General features: G+C 42.6%; 1 protein-coding gene across 2 annotated transcripts in view; it reads right to left on the reverse strand.

The window, feature by feature from the left end:
* LOC137640040 (programmed cell death protein 6-like) overlaps positions 1 to 21,363 on the reverse strand; it is an 82,573-nt gene that overhangs the window by 39,503 nt on the left and 21,707 nt on the right. For both annotated transcript variants that reach the window (XM_068372417.1, XM_068372418.1), the window contains exon 5: positions 11,843 to 11,945. In XM_068372417.1, coding sequence (XP_068228518.1) covers positions 11,843 to 11,945 — 103 coding nt within the window. The remainder of the gene's footprint in view (positions 1 to 11,842; positions 11,946 to 21,363) is intronic.

Here is a 21,363-nt window from a genome sequence, read left to right on the forward strand (position 1 = left end):
TATAGCACCATTTCAAAGGTATAAATACTGCTAAATATACCAGAGAAAAAAGTTGCATGGAATGCTAGGAATACATCCAGCTCGCTCACCCCTAAGGGGTGTCGGTATTAAAACTGGGGCGAGTGATACCACTACCAGAGATCCCTTTCCAATTAGACTTCTCCCTCCTCAAAATCCCCCGTTACTACGAGGTGTCATTCAGCTACAGCTACTGTCCCCCCCCCCCACCACCACTATCTAACCTTCTCCCATCATTCCTTGTTAGCACTGCTAATAGGAGCATTTCACTGGGCGACACAGGTTCCTCGCCCAGAAATAGATTTTTCCTTTGTCAAAATCCCTTAATTATTATAATCTACCATGGCTTCATGTTTTATTATAAATATATCTGTGAATGAAGATATACTTAGAAAGTCTATAATTTATTGCTGAATGGTATTTTATTCATAAGCATGTTGTAATTGTATCATATCACACTACTTTGAATTGTCTAATGCAGTAAAACCAATTTACTTGCAGTGATTACATTCTGAGCAACATTTCACGTTGCAGAATTCCATGGACAATAAATAACTAACTTTTTAACTTGTAATTATTCACTTTGAACTGAAAATGTACTTCTAACTATTGCAATTATTCCCTTAGAACTGCAAATGAACTTTAAATATTGTAATTATTCACTTAGAACTGCAAATGTACTTCTAACTATTGCAATTATTCCCTTAGAACTAGCAAATGAACTTTAAATATGTTATTTTCATTAGTAAAATAAATTTTTGAATATACTTACCCGATGATCATGTAGCTGTCAACTCCGTTGCCCGACAGAAATCTACGGTCGGGATACGCCAGCGATCGCTATCCAGGTGGGGGTGTACACAACAGCGCCATCTGTGAGTAGCTACTCAAGTACTTCTTGTCAACAAGAACTCAATTTTCTCCTCGGTCCACTGGTTCTCTATGGGGAGGAAGGGCGGGTTCTTAAATTCATGATCATCGGGTAAGTATATTCAAAAATTTATTTTACTAATGAAAATAACATTTTTCAATATTAATCTTACCCGATGATCATGTAGCTGATTCACACCCAGGGTGGTGGGTGGAGACCAGCATACATGTTAACAAAGAAGCTAAGTATCCCGTATTTCATTTTATCAGTTATTCAAAATAACAAACATAAAATAAATAAGTACCTGGTAAGGAAGTCGACTTGAACTATTACTCTGCCTTTTTTAAGTACGTCTTCCTTACTGAGCCTAGCGGTCCTCTTAGGATGCTGAACGACTCCTAGGTGCTGAAGTATAAAGGGCTGCAACCCATACTAAAGGACCTCATCACAACCTCTAACCTAGGCACTTCTCAAGAAAGAATTTGACCACCCGCCAAATCAACCAGGATGCGGAAGGCTTCTTAGCCTTCCGTACAACCCAAAAAACAACAATGAAAAGTATTCAAGAGAAAGATTAAAAAGGTTATGGGATTATGGGAATGTAGTGGCTGAGCCCTCACCTACTACTGCACTCGCTGCTACGAATGGTCCCAGGGTGTAGCAGTTCTCGTAAAGAGACTGGACATCTTTGAGATAGAATGATGCGAACACTGACTTGCTTCTCCAATAGGTTGCATCCATAACACTCTGCAGAGAACGGTTCTGTTTGAAGGCCACTGAAGTAGCAACAGCTCTCACTTCATGTGTCCTTACCCTCAGCAAAGCAAGGTCATCTTCCTTCAGATGAGAATGTGCCTCTCTAATCAGAAGCCTGATGTAGTAAGAAACTGCGTTCTTAGACATCGGTAGAGAAGGCTTCTTGATAGCACACCATAAAGCTTCTGATTGTCCTCGTAATGGCTTTGACCTTCTTAAATAGTACCTAAGAGCTCTTACTGGGCAAAGTACTCTCTCTAGTTCGTTCCCCACCAAGTTGGACAGGCTTGGGATCTCGAACGACTTAGGCCAAGGACGGGAAGGAAGCTCGTTTTTAGCCAAAAAACCGAGCTGCAAGGAACATGTAGCCGTTTCAGATGTAAAACCTATGTTCCTGCTGAAGGCGTGGATCTCAGACTCTTTTAGCTGTTGCTAAGCACACGAGGAAAAGAGTTTTTAATGTGAGGTCCTTAAAAGAGGCTGATTGGAGCGGTTCAAATCTTGATGACATTAGGAACCTTAAAACCACGTCTAGATTCCAGCCTGGTGTGGACAACCGACGTTCCTTTGAGGTCTCAAAAGACCTAAGGAGGTCCTGTAGATCTTTGTTGGTGGAAAGATCCAAGCCTCTGTGGCGGAATACCGCTGCCAACATACTTCTGTAACCCTTGATCGTAGGAGCTGATAGGGATCTTACGTTCCTTAGATGTAACAGGAAGTCAGCAATCTGGGTTACAGTGGTACTGGTTGAGGAAACTGCATTCGCCTTGCACCAGCTTCGGAAGACTTCCCATTTAGACTGATAGACTCTGAGAGTGGATGTCCTCCTTGCTCTGGCAATCGCTCTGGCTGCCTCCTTCGAAAAGCCTCTAGCTCTTGAGAGTCTTTCGATAGTCTGAAGGCAGTCAGACGAAGAGCGTGGAGGTTTGGGTGTACCTTCTTTACGTGAGGTTGACGCAGAAGGTCCACTCTTAGAGGAAGAGTCCTGGGAACGTCGACTAGCCATTGCAGTACCTCGGTGAACCATTCTCTCGCGGTCCAGAGGGGAGCAACCAACGTCAGCCGTGTCCCTTTGTGAGAGGCGAACTTCTGAAGTACCCTGTTGACAATCTTGAACGGCGGGAACGCATACAGGTCGAGATGGGACCAATCCAGCAGAAAGGCATCCACGTGAACTGCTGCTGGGTCTGGAATCGGAGAACAATACATCGGGAGCCTCTTGGTCATCGAGGTAGCGAATAGATCTATGGTTGGCTGACCCCACAGGGCCCATAGTCTGCTGCAAACATTCTTGTGAAGGGTCCACTCTGTGGGGATGACCTGACCCTTCCGGCTGAGGCGATCTGCCATGACATTCATATCGCCCTGAATGAACCTCGTTACCAGCGAAAGCTTTCGATCTTTTGACCAAATGAGGAGGTCCCTTGCGATCTCGAACAACTTCCTCGAATGAGTCCCTCCCTGCTTGGAGATGTAAGCCAAGGCTGTGGTGTTGTCGGAGTTCACCTCCACCACCTTGTTTAGCTGGAGGGACTTGAAGTTTATCAAGGCCAGATGAACCGCCAACAACTCCTTGCAATTGATGTGAAGTGTCCTTTGCTCCTGATTCCATGTGCCCGAGCATTCCTGTCCGTCCAGTGTCGCACCCCAGCCCGTGTCCGATGCGTCCGAGAAGAGACGGTGGTCGGGGGTCTGAACAGCCAATGGTAGACCTTCCTTGAGAAGAATGCTGTTCTTCCACCACGTTAGAGTAGACCTCATCTCTTCGGAAACAGGCACTGAGATCGCCTCTAGCGTCATGTCCTTTTTCCAGTGAGCAGCTAGATGATACTGAAGGGGGCGGAGGTGGAGTCTCCCTAACTCGATGAACTGGGCCAGCGATGAAAGTGTCCCTGTTAGACTCATTCACTGCCTGACTGAACATCGGTTCCTTCTCAGCATGCTCTGGATGCATTCTAGGGCTTGATTGATCCTTGGGGCCGACGGAAAAGCCCGAAAAGCTCGACTCTGAATCTCCATACCTAGATAGACAATGGTCTGGGATGGGACGAGCTGGGACTTCTCTATATTGACCAGGAGGCCCAGTTCCTTGGTCAGATCCATAGTCCATCTGAGATTCTCCAGACAGCGACGACTTGTTGGAGCTCTTAAAAGCCAGTCGTCCAAATAGAGGGAGGCTCTGATGTCTGCCAAGTGAAGGAATTTCGCAATATTTCTCATCAGTCTGGTAAACACAAGAGGTGCCGTGCTTAGGCCAAAGCACAGGGCTTGGAACTGGTACACAACCTTTCCAAAGACGAACCTTAGGAAAGGTTGGGAGTCTGGATGGATGGGGACGTGAAAGTACGCGTCTTTCAGGTCTAACGAGACCATCCAGTCCTCCTGCCTGACCGCTGCTAGGACCGACTTCGTCGTCTCCATCGTGAACGTCTGCTTGGTGACAAAAGCATTGAGAGCACTGACGTCCAGCACCGGTCTCCAACCTCCTGTCTTCTTCGCTACCAGGAAGAGACGGTTGTAGAAGCCCGGGGATTGATGGTCCCGGACTATGACTACCGCTTCCTTTTGTAGCAAGAGCGACACCTCTTGTTGCAACGCTAGCCTCTTGTCCTTCTCCTTGTAGTTGGGAGAGAGGTTGATGGGAGATGTAGCTAGAGGGGGACTGCGGCAGAACGGAATTCTGTATCCCTCCCTTAGCCACTTCACAGACTGAGCGTCTGCACCTCTGCTCTCCCAAGCTTGCCAGAAGGTCTAGAGTCTGGCTCCCACTGCTGTCTGGAGAGGAAGGAAGTCAAAACTTGCCTTTTGCGGACTTGGAACCCTTCTTGGATTTGCCACGGTGACTGTCGGCACGGGTACCTCCTCTGCTGGAGGTTCTGCCACGAAAGGGCGGGATGAACCTAGTTGCAGGAGTGTCTACTGCTGCAGGGCGGAAGGGTCTAGGCACGGAAGGTAAGGTTTTAGCCTTACGTGCAGAAGATGCCATCAGATCATGGGTATCCTTCTGGATAAGAGAGGCAGCCATCCCCTTAATCAGCTCCTCCGGAAACAGACACTTGGAGAGAGGAGCAAACAACAACTCTGACTTCTGGCAAGGAGTGATACCAGCCGATAAGAAGGAGCAAAGATGTTCTCTCTTCTTGAGCACTCCCGAAACGTACGAAGCCGCAAGTTCACCAGACCCATCCCGAATGGCTTTGTCCATGCTAGACATGATCAGCATGGCAGAGTCCCTATCTGAAGGGGAAGTCTTCCTGCTTAAGGCTCCCAAACACCAATCGAGGAAGTTGAAGATCTCGAAGGCACGAAAGACTCCCTTCAACAGATGATCCATATCAGAAAAGGACCAGCAGATCTTCGAGCGTCTCATAGCCAACCTGCGGGGAGAGTCAACCAGACTTGAGAAGTCGCCCTGGGCAGAGGCAGGAACTCCCAAGCCGGGTTCCTCTCCCGTGGCATACCAGACGCTCGACTTGGAAGCAAGCTTGGTAGGCGGAAAGATGAAAGCAGTCTTTCCCAGTTGCTTCTTGGAATGCAACCACTCTCCCATAACCCTCAAAGCTCTCTTAGATGATCGTGCGAGAACAAGCTTGGTGAAGGCAGGCGCAGCAGACTGCATGCCCAGAGCAAACTCGGAGGGAGGAGAGCGAGGGGTTGCAGACACAAACTGCTCAGGATACAAGTCCCTGAACAAGGCAAGGACTTTACGAAAGTCTAAGGAGGGTGGCGTAGACTTGGGCCCTTCCAAGTCAGAGTGCGGTTCATCCAAATGTGCAGCTTCGTCCGATGCTCCATCATCCGAAAGCTGAGTAGGAAGTGGCAAAGGCAGAGCAGAAAGCTGAACGGCTGAATCCGGCAGTACGGGTGCATGCGTAGCTGCGGATCCAACATCATGCCGCTGCTGGTCAGTCTGCGAGCTGGCAACAACAAAAGCAGAGTGCTGGTGCGTGGGAGGGGCTGCGGTGGGTTGCGGAGCATGCTGTATGGTATGCGGAGCATGCTGTATGGTATGCGGAGCATGCTGTATGGTATGCGGAGCATGCCGCATGGGCTGCGGAGAATGCCGCATAGTGCTGGAACCCGGCAGCTCTACAGCACCTTCCCAATGCTGATGCGGTAGCTCATGCATGTCAACGGATGGTGCAGCAAGAACATGCGTCTGGCAGGGTGGACTGCGCATCGGTGGTGGAGCTCTCACAGGTGGAGTGTGGGAGCAGGCAGCCGCAGTATCTGCTGAGCGCACAACCTCGGCGGGTTGTAGGTTAACAGGTGCAGTGTTAACCTTCTCAGCATGATACTCCTGCATGAATGCCGCAAGCTGAGACTGCATAGTCTGCAGCATGGACCACTTAGGGTCTACCGTGGTTGGAGCAACAACAGACGGAGCAGTAGCCTGTTGTGGAACCACTCTACCTCTCTTGGGAGGTGTGCAGTCATCAGATGACTGCAGCGAGTCCGAACTGACCCAGTGGCTACACCTGGGCCGTTGGACTCGCTCGGAAGGGACCTTACGTTTGAGCGGTCGTGAAACCTTGGTCCATCGTTTCCTCCTGGAAACTTCTTCCACAGACGAGGAATGTAAGGGCTCATTCGTCTGTTTGTGGATGGGACGATCTTTGACAGATACGTCCGCAACCACTGAGGATACATCCGTGCGCCGATCAAGGCCTGCCGAACCCTTTGGTCCTTCGACATTGCTTCTCCCCTGGGCTTGGGAGCTTGCAAGAGGTCCCGGACTGGGAGGACGACTGGCACGCACAGATGTACCCTCATTCGCAACACTGACACTGACACTTTTCACATCACTAGCACTGATAACACTTCCCACTGCACTTTTCGCTTTCAGCTCTCTGACATCTGCCAAGAGCTGATTACGGTCATTAGCCAATGACTCCACTCGGTCACCGAGAGCCTGAATGGCACGCAACATATCCGCCATGGATGGCTGAGCACTAGTAGCAGGTTCGGGAGTCACCACCACAGGGGAAGGAAAATGTTGAGGGGCATGGGGAGAGGAAAAATCCACAGAGCGAGAAGAACTCCTCCTGATTCTCTCCTTCTCTAACCTACGTGCATTTTTGAGGAATTCGTTAAAATCGAATTCCGAAAGCCCAGCGCATTCCCCACATCGATCTTCCAATTGACAGGATTTACCCCTACAATTGGAACAAACGGTGTGAGGATCTATAGAGGCCTTCGGAAGACGCCTAGCACAAGTCCTAACGCTACACTGCCTGTACTTAGGGACTTGAGACTGGTCAGACATCTTGAATTTAGAAGTAGTCAAGGGGGAATTCCAAAATCTAGCAAAGTTCGTTAACAATTAATCCAAATTAATTCCAAAAGCTTGCTAAGCTAATGCTAAAGCTTCCTGAATAGCGAAGGCTAAACTCTAGAGTGAATACATCACCAAATCGTGAACAACAACTCCAGAATCAACAGCGTATCCAAGTAGGTCTTGCCGGCGGCACGACAGAGGAAAAATTGAGTTCTTGTTGACAAGAAGTACTTGAGTACCTACTCACAGATGGCGCTGTTGTGTACACCCCCACCTGGATAGCGATCGCTGGCGTATCCCGACCGTAGATTTCTGTCGGGCAACGGAGTTGACAGCTACATGATCATCGGGTAAGATTAATATTGAAAAATTGTAATTATTCACTTAGAACTGCAAATGTACTTTAAATATTGTAATTATTCATTTAGAACTCTAAATGCATTTTAAAAAATGTAATTATTCACTTAGCACTGCAAATGTACTTCAAGTAATTATTCACTTAGAACTGGAAATGTACTTTAAATATTGTAATTATTCACTTGGAACTGCAAATTAACTTTAAATATTGTAATTATTCACTTAGAACTGCAAATGTACTTTAAATATTGTAATTATTCACTAAGAACTCTAAATGTATTTTTAAAAATGTAATTATTCACTTAGCACTGCAAATGTACTTCAAGTAATTATTCACTTAAAACTGGAAATGTACTTTAAATATTGTAATTATTAACTTAGAACTGCAAATGAACTTTAAATATTGTAATTATTAACTTGGAACTGCGAATGCACTTTAAATGTAAGGTACACTACAGAAGTGAATGTTCAGTGCTGTAATCATAAGTATAGTAAAGTATGTTAAAATTTTATATGCTGGTAAATAAATTATTCTACCTTTCACTCATATAAGAGTATAGTATGCCTTTTACAGTACTGTACTAGGCTAAACTACTGAGCTTGACAACTGCAAATAATTTACACTTGTAGTAATAACATGATACTGCTTTGTCCAGTATGATAAGAATATCAGTACTGTACTGTGATGGTAAAACATTAACCCTTTTACACCCAAAGGACGTACTGGTACGTTTCACAAAAGCCATCCCTTTACCCCCATGGACGTACCGGTACGTCCTTGCAAAAAAATGCTATAAAAAATCTTTTTTTCATATTTTTGATAATTTTTTGAGAAAATTCAGGCATTTTCCAAGAGAATGAGACCAACCTGACCTCTCTATGACAAAAATTAAGGCTGTTAGAGCAATTTAAAAAAAATATACTGCAAAATGTGCTGGGAAAAAAATAACCCCCTGGGGGTTAAGGGTTGGAAATTTCCAAATAGCCTGGGGGTAAAAGGGTTAATATTATTCTTTAAGATAATAGATTTTTATTAGATTTGAGAACAAAGCCCTCAGGTGTTGGGAGTTGAATGGCAAGACAGGATTAGAAATGAAAATATAAGAGATGGGGATGAGATCAAGGTGAGGGGTAGATGGAGATGGTTTGGGCTCCACAAGGCACTAGAAAAGTTGGAAGACCCAGGCCTACATGGCTGAGGACTATGAAGCGCAAAGATGATGAGAATGAATGAAGAAGTATTGAATTAAAAGCTCAAGATAGATGACTGGCAAAATCTAACCGAGGCCCTTTGCGTCAAAAGGCATAAGAGGAGATGATGATTATGATTTCAGATCAGAAAATAATTTGAGTTAGAATTTATGTGAAATTTCTGATGATCTGATATCTTTCTATTACCAAATTGATTTTTCACTTTATTCTAAAGAAAGCTTTTTAAAGATATCTCCGAATTCTTTTTCCGTATTTAAAATAGATCTAAAACAAAATAATACCCATGTCTTCTAAGACCAAAGTTATCCCACTGGACCAAAACCACAAATGACCGGACAACTTCCAATACCTGCGCACACACACAGACACACACACACACACTCACTCACTCACTCACTCTCTCTCTCTCTCTCTCTCTCTCTCTCTCTCTCTCTCTCTCTCTCTCTCTCTCACGACGAGTAAAGTAATTTTTCTAATTTCACATTGTTTGATTTTTTCCTTTATTAAATAAAAAAAAAAAATGATTCCAAATTAGAACATAATAAAAATTGGAATTCATACAAAAAAAAAAAAGTTATGATTTGGCAACACACTTATTTGCAAGGGTAGAATTGTGTACTCTTGTGCTCTTTAAATATGTCATAAGAGGATGATATTAGATACATTCACCTCTACTCGCACATTTACTTTAATTTGAGTACGAAATCTAAAAGATAATCTTCTCAACTATGTCAGACATCTCACAGTGGAGAGATTACTTTCTTTCAAATGAGAGTAATGATACTTTTTGGAAATCTGTTTCTTAATTTTTTGCCTACCACACTTCTTTTTCCTGCACATGTAAAAGTGAATTTCAGTGTATAATGTATTCTATTTCCAGTCATTACCAGTTGCTCTTATTATTTACGTATTGAAAATTTTATAAAACGTGTAAAACTATATATCATTAGAGGAAATTTATTCGCCTAAATGATAAATAATGTTGTACTGTAGTCCTATCTTTAATAGTTTTTGTGTTCAGATGAATTAAACAAAATAAAAAAAAAAAGGTGCCAAAATTTGATGTGAAATTCTAATTTTCTTCTTGAGAGTAGTTTAAAGCTTCCTACTTCTACAAACTCTAATTTTCTTCTTGAGAGCAGTTTAAAGCTTCCTACTTCTACAATGTCTCTTCCCATAAAGTAATCCCTTTGCTTAAGCAAGTGTTCCATTGCAGGGGCCTCGCGAAAGTTGAAAAACCGGTTAGAAGATACAGAAATTCACGGTATATTTTTTCCTTATGTTTAAAATTTTTATTTTTTATAAATTCAAGTTTAACCTTCCTAACACTCTTATAAACCTGTTATACACTCTATAATAGACACATCCTTACATATACGTAAATAAAAACAAAAATCTGAACACTGATTAACCCTTTTACCCCCAAAGGACGTACTGGTACGTTTCACAAAAGCCATCCCAGTACGTCCAAAAATTTTTTTTTCATATTTTTGATAATTATTTGTGAAAATTCAGGCATTTTCCAAGAGAATGAGACCAACCTGACCTCTCTATGACAAAAATTAAGGCTGTTAGAGCAATTTAAAAAAAATATACTGCAAAATGTGCTGGGAAAAAAATAACACCCTGGGGGTTAAGGGTTGGAAATTTCCAAATAACCCGGGGGTAAAAGGGTTAATGCATGTACTGCTCGGCCAAGCTACACTGTTAATCAAACTATATGTACATTTACAACGGTAAAAAAAAAGTACTGTTTCATTTCAAATAAATAGAATTTTGATAAAATAATGCATGAAATATTCACTATCATATTATGAAACAAAAACATATTGAACTAGAAGTTGGGATAGAGTTGGAGGAAAAGATGTTATTCGGTCTCTAAAAAGGAACTCGCATAACGTGATGCATAATAAAATCACTTTTATATGGGTAAAAATTTGGGGTCACCCAATATGTGAGATTGCAAATAAAGCAATTTTATATATGGTATGTAATGTAATTTAATTTAATTTTTAGGTCCAAAAATTGCTTTCTAAATATGGTATGTACTGTAATTTAATTTATTAATATTTAGGCCCAAAAATTACTAGTACTAAAATTAAAAAATTATGAAAAATATAGAACTTATCTGCCCTTAGAAACCCATGATATAAAGAAGAATCCGCAATATAGAATTACACATAACATATTTAGTAAATTGTGGTTTTATAAATATACATACATACATATACCAAGGCACTTCCCCCAATTTTGGGGGTTAGCCGACATCAAACAAATGAAACAAAAAAGGGGACCTCTCCTCTGGAAGGAACGTAGAGAGGAGAGGTCCCCCTTTTTATTTTCATTTGTTTGATGCCGGCTTCCCCCAAAAATTGGGGGAAGTGCCTTGGTATATGTATGTACAGTATGTATATTTATAAAACCACATTTACTACAAATAGCAAAACACATGTCTCCATATATATGAACATATATATATGAACATTAGGCAAGTATAACACATTTTAATATCAAAATTCCTTTTATTTCTATGAACTTCTCCTGATGTTCATAGTGCTGAATCCCTCATTTTAGTGGTGGTGGGTAGCCAGTGACAGATAGAGATAGGGCATTTAGTTTCCCATAATCAAATAATATCCTTTTGTCCAAAGAAAACGTATTCACACCAATAAAATATGTGCAAATCAAACAAAAAGCCTGACAGCTGGAAAACACATCTTGTTATTCTGAAATAGACTTTTGGACTGAAGAGTGATACAACATACACAGAATGTTATTGCTGTTAGACTTTGGAAAGTCTCATTACTTTACTGGAAGGCCTTAGTATATTGGGAGGAAAGGAAACAGAAAATTTCTTGATTCTTATGGGTAATGTTGACATTCTATTCTTTTGAAGACGAAAGTCATATAAACATCAGGGAGGCTTCACAGATATAAATACAGTACATTGCTTTTAAATGTCATAATAGAGCGGCATTGGCTATTAGCATATAAAATGCTACATTAAACCTTCCACTGCTTAATTATTGTATTTGAAGTAGGTATAGACCATAAAAACTCCACCAACACTAACTATGAAAGTTCAATAAAAATATTTTATGAATATAGAATACACATGAAGTAAAGCCGAGTTGGCTCAACTTGCGTGACTACTATTTATGGACTTAGGACTGTAAGCTAAAAGCTTGAATCCCAGAAGTCATTCAACAAAGCGGAAACCAACGTACCCAAAATATAAATAAATGCTCAAAATAATATTTGAAATAATAAATCACTCAAAAATTAAGATGAAAATTAAAACACCACCACCACCACAACTTCATAAGTATGAAATCAAGAGATTTACTTACATGGAGTACAATACTGCACTGGATGAAGTCGTCAAAGAAGATGACACCTTTATTAGTTCTATCAAACCTTCTCATCAACACATCGTAAAATTGGTCGGAAAATCTGAAAGTAGTAAAATTTTTTCATGAAAAACACATCGTCTCTGGACCAAATTTGAACTATGTTTGTACAGTATGTTACAGTTTTATAACCAATGTTAAATAAAAAAAAAGAATCGGTAAAATTTTCATAAACTAAAACTGTCCAATAAATAATGGCAAGTCATGATAAAGGTAAACATTGAGTTGATCCTCCCTGTACCTTTCAATAGCACGATTGATTAATTTTGAAAAATAATACCTTAAGGGCCACCACAAGAGCAACACTATTGAAGAATGAACAAAATTGTGGCCTTATATTATTCAAATATTCATAAAGAAGAACCCATAAAAGGTTTTTTCCTTTCTATCATGAACAATATTCCAAATAATAAAATACCTGCATATGATAAAAAAACTAAAGATAGTAAAAATGTAAATAAAAAATTGAAGTAAAGTAAGAAGATACTTTGAAGCACATAGTTTTAAAACTAACCGGGCTTTATCAGATTTTCTTGGAAAAGTGATAAAACAAAACACAATTCAAATATGAACATATTCATCATAAAATGCTTGCTGCCATAAAACAGGTCTTCAGTTACACCCACACCACATAGACAAGACTTCTAATAAGATCATCCCTATTGCTCATTCTTCTTTGCCTTACAAAAAGGTAAGAGAGATGGTTAATGAGAACTCAGAAGTATAACAAATGGTTTTAGAAGAAAAGATTTTTTTTGTCATAAAACCATCAAATGCCATTAAATCATAAAATGGCTTAATAACTATCTAGTAGAAAAGACAAAGACTGGTATGAGAAGATACAGTATAGCAAAAGACGAATGGGGCTTACGCATTGATTACATGGTTAGTGTCTGTGATATAGTCCTGTCTCTTTCCTCTGCCATAAAAGTAACAAAAAAATCGATCTCTTCCATCGCCGATGGGCTGAATAAAATTTTCTAAAGAAAATTTGTATACACTTAGACAAAAGTGCTAAGATTAGCATAAAACAACGGGTTGTACCAGGGGAAAAGACCATAGGTACACAACTCATGCAAATGAGGTGCATATACTGGTACCCTGGAAAGCAAATCCTTCCATGGTGACTAAATACATGAGGCATGAAAATTGAGGATGATGATATAATGTGACCTATCCCAACAATGACAACATGGCTTGCTCCAACGGTTGGCCCAAAGGAGTACATATCAAAGACCAAATTAAGTGACAAACAAATTCAAACTTGAAAAAATAGTCAGAGCTCAATTATAGGTAGTTCCAGGTGGAATTTAAAAGCTACAGAAGGTGACTGTGCAAAGATTTTTTGAGCCTTAATCTCTAAATGTTGAAGTTCTTCTTATGAAGAGTATGAGAAAAAAATATACTGGTAAATTCAGCTGGGAATTCTATTCCTTGACAAAGGGAAATGTTATTTTCATTAGTAAAATAAATTTTTGAATATACTTACCCGATGATCATGTAGCTGTCAACTCTGTTGCCCGACAGAAATCTACGGTCGGGATACGCCAGCGATCGCTATACAGGTGGGGGTGTACACAACAGCGCCATCTGTGAGCAGGTACTCAAGTACTTCTTGTCAACAAGAACTCAATTTTCTCCTCGGTCCACTGGTTCTCTATGGGGAGGAAGGGCGGGTCCTTAAATTCATGATCATCGGGTAAGTATATTCAAAAATTTATTTTACTAATGAAAATAACATTTTTCAATATTAATCTTACCCGATGATCATGTAGCTGATTCACACCCAGGGTGGTGGGTGGAGACCAGCATACATGTTAACAAAGAAGCTAAGTATCCCGTATTTCATTTTATTAGTTATTCAAAAATAACATAAAATAAATAAGTACCTGGTAGGGAAGACGACTTGAACCATTACTCTGCCTTTATTAAGTACGTCTTCCTTACTGAGCGTAGCGGTCCTCTTAGGATGCTGAACGACTCTTAGGTGCTGAAGTATAAAGGGCTGCAACCCATACTAAAGGACCTCATCACAACCTCTAACCTCGGCGATTCTCAAGAAAGAATTGACCACCCGCCAAATCAACAAGGATGCGGAAGGCTTCTTAGCCGACCGTACAACCCATAAAAAGTATTCAAGAGAAAGGTTAAAAAGGTTATGGGATTATGGGAATGTAGTGGCTGAGCCCTCACCTACTACTGCACTCGCTGCTACGAATGGTCCCAGGGTGTAGCAGTTCTCGTAAAGAGACTGGACATCTTTGAGATAGAATGATGCGAACACTGACTTGCTTCTCCAATAGGTTGCATCCATAACACTCTGCAGAGAACGGTTCTGTTTGAAGGCCACTGAAGTAGCCACAGCTCTCACTTCATGTGTCCTTACCTTTAGCAAAGCAAGGTCTTCTTCCTTCAGATGAGAATGTGCTTCCCTAATCAGAAGCCTGATGTAGTAAGAAACTGAGTTCTTAGACATTGGAAGAGAAGGCTTCTTGATAGCACACCATAAGGCTTCTGATTGTCCTCGTAAAGGTTTTGACCTTTTTAGATAGTACCTAAGAGCTCTAACTGGGCAAAGTACTCTCTCCAGTTCGTTCCCCACCAAGTTGGACAGGCTTGGGATCTCGAACGACTTAGGCCAAGGACGTGAAGGAAGCTCGTTTTTAGCAAAAAACCGAGCTGCAAGGAACATGTAGCCGTTTCAGATGTGAAAACTATGTTCCTGCTGAAGGCGTGGATCTCACTTACTCTTTTAGCTGTTGCCAAGCACACGAGGAAAAGAGTTTTTAATGTGAGGTCCTTAAAAGAGGCTGATTGGAGAGGTTCAAATCTTGATGACATAAGGAACCTTAGGACCACGTCTAGATTCCAGCCTGGAGTGGACAACCGACGTTCCTTTGAGGTCTCAAAAGACCTAAGGAGGTCCTGTAGATCTTTGTTGGTGGAAAGATCCAAGCCTCTGTGGCGGAAAACCGCTGCCAACATACTTCTGTAACCCTTGATCGTAGGAGCTGAAAGGGATCTTACGTTCCTTAGATGTAACAGGAAGTCAGCAATCTGGGTTACAGTGGTACTGGTTGAGGAAACTGCATTGGCCTTGCACCAGCTTCGGAAGACTTCCCATTTAGACTGATAGACTCTGAGAGTGGATGTCCTCCTAGCTCTGGCAATCGCTCTGGCTGCTTCCTTCGAAAAGCCTCTAGCTCTTGAGAGTCTTTCGATAGTCTGAAGGCAGTCAGACGAAGAGCGTGGAGGTTTGGGTGTACCTTCTTTACGTGAGGTTGACGTAGAAGGTCCACTCTTAGAGGAAGAGTCCTGGGAATGTCGACCAGCCATTGCAGTACCTCTGTGAACCATTCTCTCGCGGGCCAGAGGGGAGCAACCAACGTCAGCCGTGTCCCTTTGTGAGAGGCGAACTTCTGAAGTACCCTGTTGACAATCTTGAACGGCGGGAATGCATACAGGTCGAGATGGGACCAATCCAGCAGAAAAGCATCCACGTGAACTGCTGCTGGGTCTGGAATCGGAGAACAATACAACGGGAGCCTCTAGGTCATCGAGGTAGCGAACAGATCTATGGTTGGCTGACCCCACAGGGCCCAAAGTCTGCTGCAAACATTCTTGTGAAGGGTCCACTCTGTGGGGATGACCTGACCCTTCCGGCTGAGGCGATCTGCCATGACATTCATATCGCCCTGAATGAACCTCGTTACCAGCGTGAGCTTTCGATCTTTTGACCAGATGAGGAGGTCCCTTGTGATCTCGAACAACTTCCTCGAATGAGTCCCTCCCTGCTTGGAGATGTAAGCCAAGGCTGTGGTGTTGTCGGAGTTCACCTCCACCACCTTGTTGAGCTGGAGGGACTTGAAGTTTATCAAGGCCAGATGAACCGCCAACAACTCCTTGCAATTGATGTGAAGTGTCCTTTGCTCCTGATTCCATGTTCCCGAGCATTCCTGTCCGTCCAATGTCGCACCCCAGCCCGTGTCTGATGCGTCCGAGAAGAGACGGCGGTCGGGGTTCTGAACAGCCAAAGGTAGACCTTCCTTGAGAAGAAAGCTGTTCTTCCACCACGTTAGAGTAGACCTCATCTCTTCGGAAACAGGAACTGAGACCGTCTCTAGCGTCATGTCCTTTATCCAGTGAGCAGCTAGATGATACTGAAGGGGGCGGAGGTGGAGTCTCCCTAACTCGATGAACAGGGCCAGCGATGAAAGTGTCCCTGTTAGACTCATCCACTGCCTGACTGAGCATCGGTTCCTTCTCAGCATGCTCTGGATGCATTCTAGGGCTTGGTTGATCCTTGGGGCCGACGGAAAAGCCCGAAAAGCTCGACTCTGAATCTCCATACCCAGGTAGACAATGGTCTGGGATGGGACGAGCTGGGACTTCTCTAAATTGACCAGGAGGCCCAGTTCCTTGGTCAGATCCATAGTCCATCTGAGATTCTCCAGACAGCGACGACTTGTGGGAGCTCTTAAAAGCCAGTCGTCTGACGGAGCCGGACACAAGATCATGGTACTGCTGCACAGTCTGTGAACTGTCAACCATGGGGAAGCGAGGAAGTACAGCGACAACCCGAAACTGTCTAGACTGTCTGGGTAGTACAGACAACTCCTTATCGGGTTGCTGAGGTTGCCGCACTGCGTCACAACAAGTCACCTCTGCTGGTTGTTGAACGTCTTCCCAGTGACACACTGACTCCGTAAAAAAAAATCCTCTATCAAGGACTAAGCTTGGACTGCATGTCTTGCAACAAAGCTCAAGGTCTATGGGAGCAGGTGTGGCAACAGACGGGGTTAGCGACTGAAGCGGAACCATTTACCCTCCCTGGAAGCATGTTATGCTTAAATAAAAGTCCATAGGAGGCTAAGCAGCTTAAGGCTCCTCTCCAAATGACAGAGTCCTCAAGGGAATATCAGAAGGAGGGAGAACAGCACTTTCTCATCTACAGGAACCATATCCGAGAAAAGCTAAGTTCTCTCAGTGAGGGTTTCACTGGTGCAAAAGCAGCAGACCAGAAGGCAACGTTATGAAACTGCTTGACAGTCTGTGAACTGTCAAAAACTGAACTGTCAACCACAACAGGAGCGTGAGGACATACAGCACTGGTGTATAAGTAGCAGACCAGAAGGCAACGTCATGTAACTGCATGACAGTTTGTGAGTTGGCAACAACCAAAGTTGTGTGGGGAAGCCTCAACTCCTGCCTGACTAGTTTGCTGCTGGCGAGTGGCGGTAACCACAGTGTGTTGCGGAGGCTGACACACCGTGTCAAAACACGGCAGCTTGTGGTAGCTCCCACACGGCAACGGAGTGCTCTGTGTGTGGGAGTCATCATACATCTGGCAGGGTTGACTGTGCATGGGTGGAGGAGCTCTCACAACAAGAGTGTGAGAGCAGGAAGCCATGCCGGGCGCACAACCGTGGGAGGTGTAGGCCCACGGGTGCATCGTCAACCTTCTCCGCAGTCGGAGTGTGGGAGCTGGCAACAACAAAAGCAGAGTGCTGGTGCGTGGGAGGGGCTGCGGTGGGTTGAGGAGCATGCGGTATGGTATGCAGAGCATGCTGTAAGGTATGCAGAGCATGCTGTAAGGTATGCAGAGCATGCTGTAAGGAATGCAGAGCATGCTGTAAGGTATGCAGAGCATGCTGTAAGGTATGCAGAGCATGCTGTAAGGTATGCAGAGCATGCTGTAAGGTATGCAGAGCATGCTGTAAGGTATGCAGAGCATGTTGCATGGGCTGCGGAGAAAGCCGCATAGTGCTGGAACCCGGCAGCTCTACAGAACCTTCCCACTGCTGATGCGGTAGCTCACGCATGTTAGCAGATGGTGCAGCAAGAACATGCGTCTGGCAGGGTGGACTGCGCATCGGTGGTGGAGCTCTCACAGGTGGAGGGTGGGAGCAGGCAGCCGCAGTATCTGCTGAGCGCACAACCTCAGAGGGTTGTAGGTTAACAGGCTGCATTGTCAACCTTCCAGCATGATACTCCTGCATGAAGGAGCAAGCTGAGACTGTATAGTCTGCAGCATGGACCACTAGGGTCTATGAAAGACAACAACAAACGGAGCTACTGTCCGTTGTGACTGAGGGTCTAAAACAGCTGGTGCGGCAACAGACGGAGTTACTGCCTGTTGCGGTACCACCTAGCCTCTCTTAGGAGGTGTGCAGTTGTCGTACTGCAGCGAGTCCGAACTGACCCAGTGGCTACACCTAGGCCGTTGGACTTGCGCGGAAGGGACCGACTTGCACTTAAAAGCTGCAAGATTTGGTAAATGGTTTCTGCGAGAAACCTCTTCCGCAGACGAGGAATAAATGGGCTCTCTCGTCTTTGTGTGGGTGGGGTGATCACGTCGGCAACGTGTGTGGATACACCCGAAACCACAGAGGGAAACGTCTGTTCGTCGATCAAGGCCTGAAGAACCCATAAGTCCTTCGACATTACTTCTCCCCTGGGCTTGGGAGCTTGTAAGAGGTATCGGACAAGGTGAACAACTGGCACGAACAGACGAACCCTCGAACGCAACACTGTAACACTTTGCGCATATCACTTATCACTTTTGATTTTCTGTTTGCACTTATTTCACTGAACTCGAAACTTTAAGTGGTTTGTACCTGAAACACGCAATCCTATCCTTCATTAAAAGGTAGTAATTGCGAAAACAGTATTACAATGTAACAGAAAAACATAATGAAAGATAAAGAATTCAGTGGCTGGAAAAGAGACTAAACACTAGATGAAAAAAAACTACGTTTAAAATCTCTCACCGCATAAAGCCTGGGAACAAGAATAAAACTCTAGAAACGTTTTACCTTCTTCCCCTATATCGACTAGGGAGAAGAGCAAAAAAACGAGAACAACGTTACCCGCTTGAACGAAACGTTTATCCTCCTCTCTCTCCCTCCGTCTCTATCTCTCTCTCTCTTGACTTAGAACCTGAGAGATGAGCCCAATTATATATATCGTTAAAACATATTATTTGTTAAAGGAAAAAAACTGAAAGGTTTCCCAAATAAAAAGTTCCTTTATAGAATTAAAACCATTTAAGCTAAGAAAGAATGAACGAAACGCTAGAATCGGTTTACTCTTACCGCAACGTGAAACCGTGAAATACTCTCTCTCTATCGTAACGATAGAGCGCAAGTTGAACGTTCTGAACGTCAACAACTGCGGAGACTAAACAAAACGTTAGTTCAACTTTGAAAACAGTACGAGACTTATCAAAGAAATTCTTTCAAAAACATTAAAATTAAAATAGCATAAATTCTTAACAGGAAAAACGATATGACGAGCTCAATGTTAATTAACTTCGGTTCCAAGAAAGGACCGCCTACTATTAGGAAAGGTCGCATATAAACAAACATAAAAAAATAATTTTTATAAGTTTATAATAAAAGGAAAGTTAATCGAAGAGGCCTATAAATGGCGGAGAGATATAAAATAAAAAATGAAAGAGAGTCTATACTCTCTTCGACACCAACACTTCCGTCTAAGGGAAGGGTCGGCCATTTAAAAGTGAAAGAGAGTCCATACTCTCTTCGTCACCATAATTAAATCAAATTAATTCCAAAAGCTTGCTAAGCTAATGATAAAGCTTCCTGAATAGCGAAGGCTAAACTCTAGAGCAAATAAATCACCAAATCGTGAACAATAACTCCAGAATCAACAGCGTATCCAAGTAGGTCTAGCCGGAGGCACGACAGAGGAAAAATTGAGTTCTTGTTGACAAGAAGTACTTGAGTACCTGCTCACAGATGGCGCTGTTGTGTACACCCCCACCTGTATAGCGATCGCTGGCGTATCCCGACCGTAGATTTCTGTCGGGCAACAGAGTTGACAGCTACATGATCATCGGGTAAGATTAATATTGAAAAATCCTGTTTACAGAAGAGAGGAAACTTGGAAAAAGCCAGGTGCAACAAAAGGGAAAACTCTACAGTTGCGCTACAAAGTAAAAGCTAACGAGGTGAGACAGCAAGGAAGAAATGAATTGGGATCAGAGATATAGGCTGAGTGCAGCTAGGGGTTCCAGGAACGCTGCAAAGACCCCTAATTATTCCTCGAGTGCAATGTGTGAGGTACATTCCTGGTACTACGCCTGTATGGAGTCAGAAGGTAAAGAAGCAAGTTTCCATCCAATGATGACACCAGAGCAGAAACAGGGGAAAAACGACATAATAAAGTAACATTTTCCCAAGGCTTAAGTATGGAACATGACAAAAATGTGACCATTATGGATGACGATGATTGTGGCCCTTCAAGAAACAATCTGAAGGAAATAAAGAAAAAAAAAGTTTTTAACCTGGCATGTAACCCCTTACACAGGAAAAACTAATCTTGTTAAAGTCTTGACCAAAAGGTACAATCATCCATAATCCTTATATCAAATGCTATGGAGGGAATTTTCAAGTAGAAGTAAGTCTCAGAACCTAAGCTACATGTTTATACTTCAGCCTAATGTAAGCAATGTACAGTAAACCACTACTTTTACCACATAAAACTTTCAACAGGTGTCTAATAGATAGAAGTTGAATAAATCTCTAGATAAAAGAAATTTGGGTTAAGAATGATTCAGAGGCATAACTGCTTTCAGCATGAATGTAGTCTCTATATCGTGCAATAATAACAATAATAATGAAAGTTACCACATATGCACTGTCTTAGTGAAACCTGCACTAGGGTAACATTCTCCTATCATTTTGAAGGAACTAATTTCTCAAAACGTAAACGATATTTCCTTTCACAAATCTAAGAAGGATGTTCAGGAAATTTCCAAAAAGAAACATTACTCTTTGTTTTGCCAAGAACAACCTTAAAAGAGAACACAGTAACCCTGAGGTCAAACATTTGTGTCATACTAAGCCCAAAAGGCAAGGAAATCAACTACTTGTACCTCTTCATCCATCATCAGCTTTTCTTCAGTCATGGGAAACACAAGGGTACAAGATAATAATACCAAAATGTCACACTACTAAGACAAAAGAATCCTCATATTGACCTATGGATAAGAAAATGTACCCAAAGATGGATCTATTACTGGCCACATGCAGAAATGGTAGAGTATATTAAACAAAATACTTTCTTAACATTGCTTTTGAAATGATGGCAACATCCAGCCAGGTATATTAAACATGTTATTTTTATTAGTAAAATAAATTTTTGAATATACTTACCCGATAATCATGTAGCTGTCAACTCCGTTGCCCGACAGAATTCTATGGAGGGATACGCCAGCTATCACAATACTAGAAGGGGGTGTACTTACCAGCGCCACCTGTGGCCAGGTACTCAAGTACTTCTTGTTGACACCTCCTCAATTATTCCTCGGTCCACTGGTTCTCTATGGGGAGGAAGGGAGGGTCGATTAAATCATGATTATCGGGTAAGTATATTCAAAAATTTATTTTACTAATAAAAATAAAATTTTTCAATATTAAACTTACCCGATAATCATGTAG

Source organism: Palaemon carinicauda, chromosome 4 (genome assembly GCF_036898095.1).
Source record: "Palaemon carinicauda isolate YSFRI2023 chromosome 4, ASM3689809v2, whole genome shotgun sequence".
NCBI classification, from domain to species: Eukaryota; Metazoa; Arthropoda; class Malacostraca; order Decapoda; family Palaemonidae; genus Palaemon; species Palaemon carinicauda.